Source organism: Prionailurus viverrinus, chromosome D1 (genome assembly GCF_022837055.1).
Source record: "Prionailurus viverrinus isolate Anna chromosome D1, UM_Priviv_1.0, whole genome shotgun sequence".
Lineage (NCBI taxonomy): Eukaryota > Metazoa > Chordata > Mammalia > Carnivora > Felidae > Prionailurus > Prionailurus viverrinus.
The window spans coordinates 34137560-34155941 of record NC_062570.1 but is presented as its reverse complement, the minus strand read 5'-3'; the positions used below and the strand labels follow the sequence as shown (position 1 = coordinate 34155941).

Below are 18382 nucleotides of genomic sequence, written 5' to 3'. Positions count from 1 at the left end.
GTGCACCAACATTTAGAATTTAGAAGCTGAGAAGACAAAAAAGGAGTAGCCAGTGATATAGGAATAAAAACATGGTATTATACTATACTGGAATCATATGAGGAAAATGTTTAAGGGAAAAAAAAAGAATGGTTAACCATGGTGAAAGTTGCTCGTAGATTAAAACTGATCTTTAGATTTAGCAATGAGAAGAGAGTCATTGTGGAGTGTTATAAATAAGACTGTTTACAATAGGCTCAAGGGAGAATGGCAGGAGAGGAATTGAACACAATGACCACTGATAGCTCTTTTCAAGAAGTTGTTAACAAAAATCATCAGAATGAGTGGTAGGTTTAGATACCTTTTTAAAAAAGGTTAGATCAATATTTGTACAGTTATGGGAATAATCTAATGGGGAGAAAAAATTGGTGCTGAAGGAGAGCTAGAGAAGATTTTCTAGAAAGACATCCTTGAGAAGTCAAGATGAGTTGGAATGAGATTCAATGCACAAGATTGGAAGAGCTGGCTTTTAATAGATGCACAGACAATTCATTCACAGCAAGGCAATGAAAGCAAGGTAGAGTATATTAACATACATACAGGTGGGTGTGCATGTGAGGGACCCACTCTTCTGATTGCTTCTATTTTCTTCATGAAATAGGAATATCATCATCAGGAAGGCCAAGAAGGTGTGGCGCTTGGGGATGAAGGATAGATGTAAATTATTCATCCAAAGGGATGGGATATTAAATGGATTAGGGAAATGTGGTAGTATTGCTGAGGGACTAGAAAATTTCACTCGCTCTTAATATCATGAATTATGACCTTTACGAATGATTTTCTGTTCTTTTCCAGATGCATTCAGGAACACAGCATGTTGATAATTGAATTTAAACTAGACAGAGAGTTCAGTCTGTGAAAGCAAGAGAGGTTAAAGGGCCAGTGTAAGTGAAGGTACACTGAAGGGACTAAGTAATGAACAACAAACTCTAAACTGGAGAGGAAGGGGATTGAGGACAGCAGGTGGTGACAGGGTGTTAAGATAAGTAGCTTGTAAATCTTGAAGGGGCTGAGATCCTAGAAAGAAGTAAGCAATAAGATGAGATGGATAGAAATTCAAATACCTTAATTTAAACTTAGGAAGGTGATGCAGTATTTTTCACCCCCAAGAGAGCCCCATATGTGTTAAATCAATTCAGTCTCTCAAAGTTGGGGGTTAATCAAAGTCTTAGGATGGAAACATCATTTTCCCTTTTATTAATACTGAGGGATCTATTTTCCAGAGCTGAAGGTCCCCAGAACTGGGAATGAAGAGTGGGGAAATTAGAGATGTCATAAAAAGAAGCTGGACAGCTAGGAGGGCAACAGGTAGAAGTGCTAGAACTGCCCCCAAGAGTGGGAGACCTCACTGAATTGAAAGTTGCTTGCACCCAGTCCAGGAGACTGTTGGAGATTACAGGCTAAGGCCAGTATCTTTTTTGTCTAATGTAATGGAATTGGCAATGTAAGGGTTTCAGACTCTCTTCCAGAGCTCAGAAACTCTTCTTCACTTCCTGAATCTGACCACTTACACATTCACTGTGCATGATATGTGCAGCAGTAAAGCAGTTTTGCTGCTGTGGGGCACCCCTTCACTGCAGACCCAGCCTTTCAACACTGTCAACTTCTGTCTCATCAGCCTTGAAAGACTCTTCCCCTCTTTTTGGTAACTTCACACTTTTCTTCTTTTCCTCTTTATAGGTTTCTTTACCTCTGCTACTCTCTTAAATACTGGTGTTTGTCAGGGTTCCATTTTTAACACTCTATTCCTCATTTTATGTATTGCCTTGGCAAACGCAGGTATTCTCATGGTTTAATAACTATCTATTTGGTTACTATTTAATAATCTCTCATGAGTCTGTATCTCCCTTGTGTTTACAGAATTTTCTAATCAGAATGAATGTCCTAAGAAGTCCCTCAACCTCTCCACCTGTTCCAAATTGAATTCATAAGCTTTCACTTCAAGCACATGCCTTTTCCTGCACCCTTATCCATCTTCTTGTAGCGCTGAGTATCCCTAGATTTATTTTCCCTTCTTTGATTCAAATCCAATCAATCAGTAATCTTTATTCCCATCCGCATTATATCACCTCCTCATTCGTGACTAATATTCGCCTTCATTACAGCTTTAGACTCTTGATTAGTCTTCTTTTTCCTTTTGTCTTGTTCCAAATGACACTGCAGCCAGGAAGATGTTTCTAAAATTTATATTACTCTTATTTCAGAGTCCTACCATTTTAGCATGGCATCCTAGGCCTTTCATCATTAATCCCAGTTTACCTATTCAGCTGTATTTCTCCTCCTACCTCTCTCCCTCACACACTGAGATCCTGATTACTTAATCTACCATCACACCCTATTGCCTTTCCTTTCCAGATATTCATGTACTTTCTTCCCTTTGCCAGAATATCTTTCCTTCCCTACTCAGAGCTTTGCTGAACTAGTCACCAATTGTCTTTCAGGACTCAGATTAGATAGAATTCATCTGGAAAACATTTTCTGATGGACCATAGACAGGATGAGAGGATCCCCTAAATCCTTGAATTTACTTTTATATCACGTTGGAATAAAGTTCATGTATAGTTGCCTTTCTTCATCACTATATCATAAGTTCCTTTAAGCCGAGTGCAGTACCTGCTTCACCTTTGTATCCCTAGCATTTAGCCCCTACCGAGTTCTCATTACATGTTTGCTGAATACATGAATTAATGAATAAATTTTCAAATTTCTAGCAAAAGTTATGGGTTCACTTTGATGAAAAAGGAATCTCCATTGTAACAGATGCAACTAATTACATGACAAACAAAGCCCTGGTGTGGAGCACACAGCCACATTAACATTTGGTTCATCTCTATTTATGTGGGGTGGAATAAGACAATTACTGATGCCTTTAGCCAGTATGTATTTTGTTAATATATATTATATTAATTATATTTTATACATAACATCTATACGGTAGGGAATATATATATATACATATATACATATATATACATACATATATACATATATACATACATATATACATATATATACATATACATATATATACATACATATATACATACATATATATATACACATATATATATACATACATATATATACACATATACATATATATATACATATGTGTATATATACAAATATGTATGTATATATATACAAATATGTATGTATATATGTATACATATATACAAATATATATATGTATATATATATTTCATATCCACAGTGATGATCCTGGCTTTTGAACCTCATTGTGGCCCTTCTAGTTTCACTGATTATCCTTCTCTAGCTTTAAAAACTATAAGCCACATTCTCACACTCCATTTTAATTTTTGATACTAGCATGGTACACTTCATATACACACACACACACACACACACACACACAAAAGCAAGGTAGGCAGCTAAAACACAAAGCAACACACTGCACTAAGAAACAAATAAGTTCAGAGACAACAATTACAAAGTACCTCTAAAGGAAAACTCATTCTCTTTTCATTACCTTCCACCTCTAGGTGCCAAAACTTGCGTTTAATTCCAGGTTTTAAAGGAGATTTTTATGTCTACTCATAATCTATTCTCATATAGTTTGCCCAAGAGAGGTTAGCTATTTTCACTTAAAATTGATCCACCTTCACCATACTTGTAAGTTGAACACAAGGACTAAAGGACATGAATCTCTTAACAGCTCCTGATAGGCTTTGATTATACATATCATACTCAATTTAAATGTAGAGAACATCTAAAAATATATTTTTTTTGAGTTTCAGAAAAATCATATTTATGATTTCACAAAACAGAAAATGTTATACTTAATTTGATGCTTAACACCTACTAAAGTGTTATTCTCAATTCACAGAAATGCTTCTTGCATTCAGAAATATCTCTATGAGGCAGTATAATGATTCTAAATAATTTTCATTATGAGAAAGCTTACTCACAAAGATAAATTATTTTTTGTCAAATTAAGGTAACATCCATTAAGTTCAAATATCAGATAGTCTGAACAAAATTGTGATTTTAAAAAATATTTCCAAGATCAAGAAATTGTCAAATTCAATTGATATTTGCCATAGAAAACAATTCCAGTTCCTAGTTGTTTTTTAGAATTCATCATAATTAGTTTGTTTTTAAACACTAACCTGACTCTCTCCTACGGACATAAAAGTGTTAGTCTATTCTACTTCAACCACTATCTATACATTTTCTATTGAAAAACCTTGGGAATTAAAGTAAAATATGGTCAATACATTTATCAATAATCAATGAAAGTAGGAATTTCACAACAGCACCCCCACTTAATAATTAATATATTATATGGATTATCTAACAAAGTCTACAAAACAAATTTTATTCAAAATTGTTTATTTTCCATGGTGAACTTGATTGTTTTCAAGAACATGGAGCATAACTTACAGCCTTATCAAAATATATGCTGTATTAGATGCATTTTTTCCTACTAAGTGATAAATTTTAGGTCATGAAGATTCAATCTATATTCATAGAATATAATTTAAAATGTGTGTTTTTCCCTTTTCCTTATTTTTTAAATAATAAATAAGGAACTGATCTAATGTATGTGAATGGATACCTTAACATTAAGACAAAAAAAGTTAATTCCCAAACATTCCTGACAAAGGAAATAAAGACTTGAATTTTTGGATGTGTTTCTTCCTTTTTTCCTTTTTTCTTCTTCCTTCCTCCTTTCCATTCCATTCCTTTGTTCTCTCTCTTTCCTTTTCTTCTTTGCCTTTTTTCTTTCTTTCTCTCTTCCTTTTTTTTAATATTTAAGAGATTTATTAAAGCATCTTATCACAAAGATGGAAACACATACAAATTAGAAACATGCAACCGTCATCTTCCACAGTCAAGTTAAAATGGTGTAGATTTTTCCTGTTTTCATAGCTAAAACTTCAGATCTTATACCCAACTTACCCTGAATATTTTAGTCATTCTTCCTGAAAGTATCCAGGGCAGCAAATAACCAAAATGCAAACTATTATATAAAGTGCAAAGTTACACAACAAAATGTGTAGAGAACACCACCATTCCTCCCCCCATTCAAGGCAAACATTGGCACTTTGCTCTTGCTTAACCTAGATTGTCTTCAAAAACACTATTAAAATGTAATAGACATAATGATTAAAAAAAAACCCGACTTTGAATAGATGTCAAAAAAAAGCTTGTTAGTGTTTGAAAATAAATGCTTAAACAAAGGAAAGTGTATTTTATATCAAACAAGTTTGAAGAGCCCTGTATTGCAGCATTCTGTAAAATAAACAAGACAAAAAGCTGGTATAGGGTTTATTGACAAAGGCAGAACTTCTTCAGGCAGGTATGTAAGGAGGCCGTGGCTCTTTCTCAGGCATCTTCACTGCCATTTCATAGGTTGGCAAAACATACTGTGGAGGTGCTTCGAAGGCAGGGTACACAGCAATCTCCGGCATGTTCCTGTTGTTGATGTATTTATAGCAGTTCCAAACACAGTTGATTAGATATGCCTTAAAAATGATGAATAAGGCAAAGAACACAAGAACAATGAAGAAGAGGCAGCTGGAGTCCAATGCCAAGAGGTCATCTTTGTAGGGAAAATCAGGTAATTGATCCAGATACTCTGATTCTTGGCAAGTAAGTGAGAGAACTGACTTTACTAGCAGAATAACTGTAACTAGCAGAAATTTCCAGAAAATACTTTAAAATATAAAAGTAACATTTTATTTTATTTTATTATCACTCTCTGTAGTTTGCATTTGGCTGCAGCTCCAAAGGAAGTTGTTCACAATGTCTTTAGAAAAAAAAAATTCACAAGAAAAAAATAAATCTCTCCTCATAATTCACGTTTTACTATTGTTTTTCTTTTACAGAATATTCTGGAGCTCTTCCTAATTTCCCTACTTCATATGCTGCTTTGCTAAGAATTAAAAAGAGTTCATCTTCATCTCTCTTTGGTTCAAAGACTAGACCACGATATAACAATCCTTCATTAGGAACACTGAGTGTTTCTTCACCAAGCTGGCGAGGGACAGCTCAACACTATTATTCCCCCATCAATCTTTATCATTCCTCAGATGCCTTCAAACAAGATGGTAAGTATCAAAGAAAACTGTACCTTTTGGAGTTAAACATGCAAGGAACACTTTTTTCAAGACTATTGTCATTGGGGTCAAGACTATTATAATAGGGGAGAGAGGTGAAAAGTCAATACCCTTAAAACAGAAAGTGGCAGAGTGTTTAAGATCTGGAAAAGTGGAGGATGTTAATGGAGAGCTTAACCAATGTGATTAGAAAATGTATGTGTGGAAAAATTTTTCTTTCCAGTCTTTGGCTGACCTAATAATTAATTTGACATAAAAGATATTAACAGGGAAAAAAACTAATTTCAAAATTAAAAGCAGGCAGCTATTATACCTTTTAGACAAAGAATCAATAAATTTGTGAGGAATTAGCAGGATAAAGAGGTTTTGACTTGAGGTAATATATTAGTGAACAAGTAACAAAATTTGTTTATATAGTCTTCTTGGCCCTATATTACCTATTTCTGGTGGTAAAGATGCCTTGTACTCTCCTACCATTTTACATGGCAGGTTGGTTTCCTGCCTTCAGGACAACGAAGGAAGGCTGGAGTGTCCTTCTTGCCCCAGCTGTTTCTTAAACTTTAATTCAAAATAATCAATATGCCAAAATGGCATACTTTCAGGTGGCATATTCTGCTCTCCTTTCGCCGTGTGAGTTTATTAATTGGTGCTTATTAAAGTGAATCTCTTATCCTTCTCTATCTTGATAATTACATTTCAAAGGAATGCGTGCCAGATCCTGGAGAAAGAGTATATTTAGCATTATTTCTGAGTGGAAAATAAATGATGCAAATTTCCAACATTAATACATCAGTTAAAGTAAGGACTTCTGAGTAGCTATTAACATTATGTTTGAACAAGATTTGCTAGATATTCTCTAACTCCATTGTTTTTAAATATATCAACAAAACAATATAAGGAATTAGCAGTCAGAGATAAACACTAAAAACCAAGTATTAGCAGGCTCTGTGCCAGACTGTTTTGTATGGCTTATCTCAATAATCCCCTCAATAAATATTTGAAGTGGATATCATTACTCTTCTATGTAAGTGGAAAATCAGAACAGATAAGTATCTTTGATAAGATCAAATTGCTAATAAGTAGACATTAAAAAAATTAATGTTTATATTTGAGAGAGAAAGACAGAGTGTTAGCAGGGGAGGAGCAGAAAGAAAGGAAGACACAGAATCCAAAGTAGGATCCAGGCTCTGAGCTGTCAGCACAGCCCTGATGCAGGGCTCAAACCCATGAACCGTGAGATCATGACCTGAGCCAAAGTTAGATGCTCAACTGACTGAGCCACCATGGTACCCCATAAGTAGGCAATTTTCATTTACGTATATCCAGATTTTAAGTCCAATACACTTTGGACTACAGTTCAGTTATGATTGATGAAGGGCTAAACATGCAAAGAAACATTTTGCAAGAACTAAATTATTGGAAATATTCTAGAAATATCATGTTAGGTTGTGGTGCCAAGCACAGGAAAACATGTTTATACCAGGAAAACTGGTATAAACACTGTTCATACCAGTTGTTGCCATGTGAGCATCATCTCATAGAGTTGGCATTAAATTTTATTTAAGTATAATGTTAGCTCCTTGATCATGTTTTATTTTTCAAATTACTTATTTCTGGTATAATTTTAAAATTCCCATAATATGCTCTGTGAATGACAGTATCAAAAGAATTAGAAGAGAAGCCACAGACTGGGGGAAAATATTTGCAAAAGACATATTTGAAAAATGACTGTTAACAAAAATATACAAAGAACCCTTAAAACTCAACATAAGATAACAAACAACCTAATTTTTAAAATGGGCCAAAGACCTTAACAGACACTTCACCAAAGAAGATAACACAAATGGCAAATAATCATATGAAAAGATGGACCACATCACTTGTTATCAGGGAAATGAAAATTGAAACAACCATAAGATACCAGCACATACATACCTATTAGAATGGCCACAATCAAGAACATTGAAAATGCAAAATGCTCATGATAATGTGGAGGAATAGGAATGTTCATCAATTGCTGGTGGGAATACAAAATTATACAGCCACTTGGAAGACAGTTTGATGGTTTCTTACAAAACTAAACATATTCTTCCCATAAGATCTAACAATTGCACTTCTTGGTATTTATCTAAAGGAATTGAAAATTTATGTCTACATAAAAACTTGCACATGGATATTTAGAGCAGACTTATTCACAAATGCCAAATCTTGGACACAACCAAAATGTCCTTCAGAAGGCGAAAGGATAAAGTGTGATACATCCAGACAATGGGATATTACTCAGCATTAAAAAGAAATGAGTGATTAAGCCATGAGAAGACATGGAGAAACCTTAAATGTGTATTACCAAGTGAAAGAATCCAATCTGAAAAGTCATATATTATAAGATTCCAACTATATAACATTCTGAGAAAAAAAAAAAAGATGGAGTGAGCAAAAAGATTAGTGGTTGCCAGTGATGGTGTTTGGAGAAGAGATGAGTAGGCATAGACAAAGAATTTTTAGGGCCATGAAAATACTCAGACTATCATAATGATGTATATAAATCATTAAACATTTGTCTAAACCCCCATAATATACAAGAGTGGACCCTAATGTAAATGATAGATTTTGAGTGATCATGATATGTCAATTTATGTTTATCTTTGGTTAAAAAAAAAGAAGTGGTACCATTCTGGCAATGATGTCACTAATAGGGGAAGATCTGCATGTGCAGGGGTGAAGGTTTTATGGACCTTCCTCTTAATATTTTTGTAAATCTGAAATTGCTTTTAAAAAAATAAGTGTTAAGGTGCCTGGTTGGTTCAGTCAGAATAACATGTGACTATTGATCTTGGGGTCAAGAGTTTAAGACACACTTTAGGTGTAGAGATTACTAAAAAAAATAATTAAAATAATAAAGTCTTAAAAAACTTCCCACTATATTAATTCCAATATCACAGTCATTAGGCAGAGATGTTTTGGATTTGTGTTCCTGAGGCATCATTATTTCATGAGACAACAACAAAGTAGAATCTATTCAGTAGTCAGAACTATAGGAGTCTCTTGTTTTTGGTATAATTTGGTACCAACTAGTGTTCTACTCCTTTTTCTCTTGTTCCAAGAGTAAATTAATATAGCTCACAATGATAAATACAATACAGGTAGTAAATATGAGTTAAAACACATGAAAATGATGAAACAACAAAAATAGGAGCTAAAATAGAGCCAGGCTTGACATTAATTCAAAGTGTCTACTGTAAGCGCCTACATACCTGCTATAGGCTAGTCCCTATTTTGGGTAATTAGCAGTCAAGGAAAAATAAACTCTGGCCAGTTACATATTTTCCAGTGTTCCAAAGAATACAGTGAAATAGTCATTCAGTAGAAGCACCGCTATATCTGACACTAAGACCAGACAAATTTTTTTGGAGGGTCCTCATTAAGAGTTTCTTATTTGATGTAGTAGCCAGTGATCTGAACATTATTCTTATTGTGTACATAAGAATTTTTATCAGATTTAATAAAGGTATACTTAGCCCAAAAATCAACCACAAAATGAGAAATAATTATCTAAAATTGTACTTCTTGTCTTTAATATGCATACAATCACTTGGGAACCTTGTTAAAATAGATACTCTCAGTAGACCAGGAGTAAGGCCAGATAATCTGCATTTATAAAAAGTTCCAATGTGATGTTGATGATGCTACTTGGTAGACCATGTTTTCATTAGCAAGTCTCCAGGCTGTGGACTAGTGCCATGTAATTTAAGTCCTTTGCTGCTGTAGTTTAATTCATATTTAGAGAATCAGAAAGAATGGAGAGTCTGAGTATTTTCCAAGTAATCTTCCATAACTATTGTTTTCTCATCCTAGAATTTGATAGATCTTGGCTAGATGTGACTTTGAGTTTGTTCTCTCTGATAAGACCCTGACATATGGCTTTTGTCAGGTAATTGCCTTTAGCCTTAATAGAGAATAAAGCCGGGGTTGACGTGCTTTTGTGAAAAATGAGAAAACTAATAGAGCCTGAATAGAAAGTCATACCACTCCTGCTCAGAGGTAAGCCCAGGAGTACCCCAAGATAGAGCTAAGATTTTTCTGAAAAATGTAAAAATCTCATTTGCAAAGAAATTTGGGAAAGAAATTCTACTTTTGTATATAAAACCTGGAGAACTCTCCCACACATACACAAAGAAACATAAAAGTATATTCATTGCAGTATATGTTTAATAACAAAACATTGGAGACAACCCATATTCATCAGAAAAGAAATGGATACATAAATTGTAATTTTTCATTAATAAAAAATGATTAAGGTGAATAAATATATATAAATAAATATAGTGTATAAGTATATATAAATAAACTATATATATGTATATAATTTGACAAACAAAATGGATATATCTCAAAATACAATGTTTAGTGAAAAACAAAGTTACAGAGTACTACATATAATATATATATATATATATATATATATAAGAACTTAAAAATGAAAACAATGGATATTATATATGGGTATATATGCGGTACAATTTTAAAAACATGAACTTGAGGGATCAAGCTGACTATAACACTTACCTCTAAGGATGAAGGGAGAATGAGAGCAGAGAAATGATACCAGAATTGGGAAGGTAGATGACCTCAAGTGTGTGATACTTTATTTCTTAAAATAAAAAAATCTGAAACTAATATAATTAAGCATGTGGTAGGTAAAATCTAAACTGACTCACAATGATTCCCATCTCCTGATATTTACAGTGTAATTCTTTCTCTTCAGTAGTGGGCCAAAGCTAGTAGCCCATTACTGCAGAATAGATTGTGGAGAAAGTAATGGAATATGACTTCCAACATTTGGTTACAAAAGACTCTGGCTTCTATCTAACTTCCATTCTGAAGGAGAATGCATAATCAGGATCTGGATAAACAAAGTTTGATGGGCTATAGGGATTAGCTTGCCTAGAAAAGAATACCAACCTGTTGAGATGATCACAAGATAACACAGAAAATTAAAATAGATGGATGTTAGGAAGACAACCCTAAAATTATGATATTGTAAGAAGAATCCTCTGTAGAAAATGTAGAAGTATGGTGAGGATACTAACAGAATGAACAAAGGTTATTGTTTATTATCTCACAGTTTCTGTGAATCAGGAACTCACTGATGTGGTTCAAATGGATCCTGTGTCTTTCACAAACTGGGACTGCTATTTCATGCCTACACACAAATGGGTATGGGTCCACTTGTAAGCTCACTTATATGTTGTTGGTAGGATTCAGCTCCTGATAATTGTTGGACTGAGGGCTTTAATTATTCATGGACTGTTGGCCAGAAGCCATTCTCAGTGAAACTTTCCACAGGGTAGCTCACAATGTAGTAGTCAACTTCCAGCAGCAGGAGAAAGCCAGTGCAAAAGAAGGAAGACTTCAAGAAAAACAGAATAGTCAGTCACTAAATACTTGATTCAGTCAGGAAGTAGAGATAGTTAATGAAGAAAAATATTTGAGCTAAAATCATGAAGCAAAAAAGAGAAATGGAGCAGTACTTTGAAGGGAGAATGTTGCTCACTGGAGTCAAGCAGAGAACTCCTCAGAAAGTATTTTGCTTTCAATTTGATATTATTATTTTGGGTAATAATTGTAATCACTTCAAATTTTATCACTGCAAATGTTACACCCAAGAAGAGGCATTATCAAGTTTTAAAAGACACGAAGATGTTAATAATTACTCTAAAAGTAGTTGTTTGAATGTGTCACTTAATTGATTTAAAAAGTTGACTAAGGTTTAAATTGGAAATTCTCATGGTAATATAGGTTAATTGAAAGCCCTTATGAGTCAGCACCTCAAACACCTGCAGCATATGCACTAATTTTGGATTTTGTGATGTGGACAAGGATTGTTTACTGCTAAAGTTACCTTCTCCGTTTATAAATGAATAGCCAACAAACTGGTCTTTGACTTCATTTCTTTTTGTTGTGGTGGTGGTGTTAGTAGGAGTAAACAAGTGTAGAGAGCATTTCATTCTTTTATTTGTGACAAGATGGTTAGCTTAAAATCGGTGTCAAAAATAAACAAACATTTATAAATAAATAAATAAATAAATAATAAATATTTTATCTTCCTTGAACAGAGGCAGGTCTGGATTAGGAGTAATGCTGACACAAAAGCTCAGATTTTTACTAGGGAAGTCCATTCCTGAGCTTCAGAGACTACAAATGCTATATCAGATGGAAAAGTTACAATCAATTGAAGCAGATTATATTTTTACTATGATTAAGCATATAATTATGCATTTTTTACATTTCCTCAATGATAAACACAACTTGTAATTTACATAACACTCTGAGTCTACCCAGCCTTTGGAGTTTCAACCAGTAGCTGCTGACATGTGGAAGATTCCCACACCTTACCAAATTTGTTGCCTCATATCCTCAGTACCTTGGGCTGAATTTCATTGTTGACATGGCTTATTTCCATATTTGATTTGGCACATGTGCAATGGCATCATAACTCAAAGCAATCTCTGTGTTAACAATTTTCTGTTGTTTCTTCAAAGCAACCTTTGCTGATAAATTGTTTTGGAGGTTCAAATACAAAATTTAGATGATCTTTTATAAGAATAAGAATTCCCTCTAGGAGGGGAAATGGTATTTCACTTGGGTTATATACTCCTATGTAAAAAATCAGATCACTCCAGTTTCTCTTGCTTTAAAAACAAATATATCCTAATAAACGCCTTAGAATTTTATGACCATTCATTGAAACTTTGTGACTTTATTCTTTATTTTATTGTTAATTTTTAGAGCTGCTATTATTGTTTTACATTAGTATACTATTCTCTCCAATTTAACTGTATGTCATTTGTGCAAAAAGCATCTCATATACTATTCTTTATCTGCTTTCGTCACTTAGAGTAGTGCCAGCTTACTAGGAGCTTAACAAATATTGTTGAATAAAGAGGTATCTACTTGAGGAAACTTAAATCTGAATTAAGGGTGAATTTATATACCATGATAGAACATTTGACTGAATATTGTTTACCTAAACTTTGTATTCTGCATTACAATTGAAGAGGCAAAAGCAATGTCCTCCTTCTGTTGACATGGTAGCATAGTAGTTTGGCATCTTCTGAAGGTTGTATGGAGTTGGTACACTTTGAACATTCTCATAAGTGATAGCATCTCTGAATCATCTGACCTTCCTTTTATAGCTACATTAGAAAATGACAAAAAAATCTATTAGACTCTCAATTTATATTATGTGCACAGCATAATGTCACTACCCATGAAACATTCATCACAATGCTTTTTAATAAATAATGCTCTTCAATTCTTAGGAATCCTTGAAAGTTTTATAAAGACAGTTTACACTTGTTTAACTTTTATAAAGAAACAATTTTAAGTTGAAAAGAAACTTAAAGGAAGTTTTGGATATTTTTTCAAGAATTCATTTTAGATGTTCACATGGTGTGAAAATTTTTTCTCACATTTGTAATTACGAATGTCATCATAAAGTGTAATTTCTAATAAAAAAACAATTTAAAATTTCTGAGGAATATCATATAAAATATATTATGATATTAAAAGTGCATTTTTTTGTAATTGTGTTTGACATTATAGGCTGATATTTCTTCTAGATGATATTACTGAGATACTTACGCCACATTACATGAATAAACTAGACAAAGCCATAAATTAGAGCTATCAGCAGATAGAAAGTGTTGGGGTCTGACATTGGACCTAATCTTTGAAAAAAAATAGACATAGAACAATTGTTTAAGAGAGGATTACAGTATAAAAAACAAGTTTAAGTGTCTGGTCATGATCCAGGAAACAACTGGAAACAGAATGACCCAACACCAAGAAGCATGGCTTCCCTAGGGAAACTAGCTGTAGGACTTTCAGATGAAGTGACACTTAAACCATCTTGGCAGGAAAAACGTTAGTATGTGGGTGGCCTATCGATAAGTGACAGAAATTTCACAAGGAGTTAGAATGGGATACCAGCTTGATCCTAGGACAAGACTCTACAAGGGAAACCATTGTGTCCATAAACAAATAACATGCCAGTGCTTTAAGAAACTCCACTGGGAGGAAGGCAAATGGGTAACAGACTCCTCATTTCACGGTAGAGCTTTATCTTCCTACTCAGACATCTCTCATGGAAGATTACGGCCAATACCATGTTAATTTTAGGCATCCATGGTTTCATGTTTATTTTCTCCTGTCTAATGATTCTAAGAAGAGGTGACTACTTCCCAGATGTAGGAAGAAGTGAGGTAGTTTGGGTTGTCTCAGTAATTCAATGACATCACTTCAAGTTAGAGAGTGGAGACCAGGAATGTTAAATAACCTATAATTATAATGCACAGGGATCTTAAATGTCCTTCCAGGCATTCACATGAGAAATTATTAAAATTCTCTTTAGAATTTTCTGTGACAAGACCCCAACTTTGTATTATATTACGTACAAAATCTTTTTGAAATATAATGGGCATGCCAATGCAAAATCATATAAATTACATGAAGATTATATTTAATTTTGTTAATAGTTTTTCCAGGAGTTGTTGACCATTTCAAAAATCATACCACCTAATGATAATGCCACTCAGAATATTTCAGCCACCAATACCATACTTGGATCAGTTTGTAATTGTGGGGATTTTATGAACAAACTTTTGATTAGTTTCTTATATCTTTTATTATAATTGTTCCTGAGAATTTACATAGCAAATTAATACTATTCTATGTTAAATTACTTCCCTTTGATTTGTTCTTTCATTAATCAGAAAGATATATGTATGAAGGTATCCGTTAATTTAAGAATTATAAAGGGTGAATAATAAAATATTTGTTATTAAAATAATTTGAGAGCTACTTGCCTAAACATGGAGATGAAGCACATGTCCCTCAATTCCATATTGTTTTGGGGGCTTGCTGAGACCATGGTGGGTGGGATTGTCACTAAGGCTTATAGATAACAAAAGGGAAAAGGAGAAAAAGAAATTTTATATTTATATTTATATTTATATTTATATTTATTTATATGATTTCATGATTTACAAATGTAATTTAAACATCTGTAATTTATGCCATGCTATATGATTGCCTCCAAACCTAGACCTGGCTTATCTCCATGGCTGGGGTCATTGTGACCAAACAACAACATATCTTGTTTTCCTGACATAAAGCTAAGAAAAACCTCTCTCAGGGGAATTCAACAGTGCCTTTCTCACATGTCTACCTTCTATATTTTAGTTAAAGGTTTGGAGACCTATTGCTTCCATGGGTGAAAATCCCTTAGGAGGAATGTTTTCCTTAGAGAAAATTCTGTTCTCTATGCAGATGACTGAGCCCTAACTTGTTATGTGGTTTCCTTGCAGAGAGTAAGATCAATAACTCCACAACCCAAAATTGGTTCAGGTACAGATTGATGATGCTACACATATGCCAGAAGGACATGAAAAGATTTATTATTCATGTCATGAGGCTTGCTGATAAGAACATAATAGGTTGGTCTGAAAATGGCTTGAGCAAAGGAACAAATGAGTTGCTTTGGGTTTTATTGTGGCTGGGGAGTGGGGACTGGTGAAAATTCCAATGTGGGTCAGGGTTTGTAGAGTGTAAATTTCCCCACCTGAGTCAAGGAAGGGATGTTTTTCAGATATTTAGCCTGGCTTATCAGCTTTTCCTGAGATGAAGAAGAAGGGGAAAATTTACTGATGGGGCTTGAAAGCCTTTAGTGGTCAAAGATAGAAAAATGGAGTCAGACTCTTGGTCATATGACAATATACTGTAAGTCAACCTCGTGTGAAAATACAAAATAAGAAACAGCATTCATTAAGTAAAAATATCTACTACATAATAGCTTTAGACTTTCTAGAAGGATTAACAAAATAGGATTTATAAATAAAGACATAGGATGAAAATCTATTTTCAGAATTTGGGTATATGAAAAAGTACCAGACCTGAAGGATTAATTAGAAAGCAGTTATAAAAATTGTAGCACTATAACTGATAAAGTTATATTTAAGGTTGAGTGGTTGAATAGCTCCTGTCTTAAGCCTTAGGTCTGGGATTATACTTTAACTAGGTAGTAATCAAGAGGTTTGAACTAGGGAAGAGGAATAGAAGCCAGGTCCTATAATCTAATGATTATACGTATTTCAGTGAACATGGCTTACTAATCAAGCTATATCCTCTTTAAAAGCTTGAAAATTATTTTGCTTTAAATGTAATACTAATTATGGAGCACCTGGGTGGCTCAGTCGGTTAAGCGTCTGACACTTCAGCTCAGGTCATGATCTCACCATTCATGAGTTTGTGCCCCACATAGGGCTCTGCACTGACAGCTTCAGATTCTGTGTCTCCGTCTATCTCTGTCCCTCCTCTGCTCGTAGTCTCTCTCAAAGATAATAAATAAACTTAAAAAAATAAAATAAATGTAATATTAATCAAGTAAATTCTGAATGTTATAACAACTTCTTAACACAATACATATTTATTTCTCATTCAGATCACATTTGATTTAGTTTTTAAATGAATGCCTTTCCATGTGGAGAGTTTGGGTATCATTAGATTTGTCCCATCTAATAGCTTTGATCTCTATTAGGTCCTCACTGGCATCTACTGCTATTTTACCTTCAACTAGTTGATAAAGAGGGGATGGAGAATTGTGCATGACTTTTTGTGACTAGTACTGGATTTCACATACATCTTTTTGGTCCAGAAGGAAATTACATGGCTCCAATCCAATCATAAGAAAGGCTAAAAAAGTTTCCAGTGTTCCTAGGAAAAGGAAATGTGATTAGTAAGCAATTAAGTAGTCCCTGCCTCATACGAATAAGCAAAACCTTATGAAATATAACTTTGTACTAATAATGGCAAAAAGGTTTCATGGAAGCTGATGTATAAAAGGGCTCTTAAAGTATACTTCTTCATTTATTAATCAATTGTGGTTAAAATGGTTCAAAACCAGTTCTTTTCATTATGTATGGTTCAAAACCAGTTCTTTTGATTAAGTGGAAAATTAAAAAAAAACCATTTTGGTTAAATTAATTTCTTATTATCCATACTATTCTATCAGCAGAACATAAATATCCTTAATGAAACCTTCATATTCTAATCTTATAGGAAATTTCTGTAAACTAAGAAAGGAATTATTAAGGTACTAATCAATTCAATTATAGGAAACCTTGAGTAAACTATATGTATTCTAGAGCAGAGATGATTAAAAAGCTGTCTTCATCTGGGACACAAATTTCCTTTTTATTTCAATATGAACTTTATTTTAAGATAACTCCAACAATAAAACAGTAATTTGTGAAGACTTTATGTATTACTACAAGTGATCAAGCTAAGACTGGATAAATATCCCAGAAATTTTTAGAAAGAATGCTTAAAATGAATGGAGAATTATTCTAATTCTCTAAGTGTATGGCTATAGGACAGCATTCCAATGAAACTTAAATTAAGCATTTTTAAAATATATATTTAGAGAGAGAGAGAGAGAACATGAGTAGGGGAGAGGGATAGAGGGAGAGAGAGAGAATTCAAGCAGGCTCCGTGTTGTCAGTGCCCAAAGTGGCGCTCAATCTCGTGACCCTAGAATCATGACCTGAGCTAAAATCAGGCGTCAGGTGGGTGTTCAACTGACTGAGCCACCCAGGAGGCCCTAAATTAAGCATTTTTATTTTCACAAGTACCATTATTTGTAAATGACACTTTTATCCTTTATTTTTCCTGGAAAATTCAAATTTCTCATTGTTACTATTTTTCTTTAATTCATTTTATCATAAGTAATAGAGGAAGACAAAAATAGTTTATTAATTATTTATATGTAAAATATATCTCAAAACTGAGCAACTTAAAAGACCCTTTCATTTCCTCACAGAAACTGTGGGTCTGGAATCTTGAATTGGCTTAGCTGGATAGTTTTGTTTAAAGGTCCCTCCTGAGATTTTAATCAAGATGTTATTGTAGTTGCATTCTCATTTGAAGGCTTGACTCATGGAATATCTACTTAAAAGTTGACTCATATGGTTGTTAGTAAGCCTCAGTTTCTTGTTCGCAGCTGGTTAAATCCAGATTCCAGTTCATCAGATGTGGGCCCCACCCATAACCTTGAACAAGTATCTTCCCCTAGAGAGAGTGACTGACAATCACAGGGCTGAAAACATTTTAAAGAACAAAAATGTGAAATCAAACTAAATATGATGATATAATACGTTAAGAAGTAAGTTTTACAGCTCAGGAAACAAATGGAAAGCAAAATA

General features: G+C 33.7%; 1 protein-coding gene across 1 annotated transcript in view; it reads left to right on the top strand.

Annotated features, from left to right (window-relative positions):
• The first annotated feature begins 5590 nt into the window (after window positions 1–5590).
• CNTN5 (contactin 5) overlaps window positions 5591–18382 on the top strand; it is a 552161-nt gene continuing 539369 nt past the window's right edge. The window contains exons 1-2 of the mRNA XM_047879464.1: window positions 5591–5651; window positions 5892–6113. Of these exons, the coding sequence (XP_047735420.1) occupies window positions 5591–5651; window positions 5892–6113 (283 nt within the window). The remainder of the gene's footprint in view (window positions 5652–5891; window positions 6114–18382) is intronic.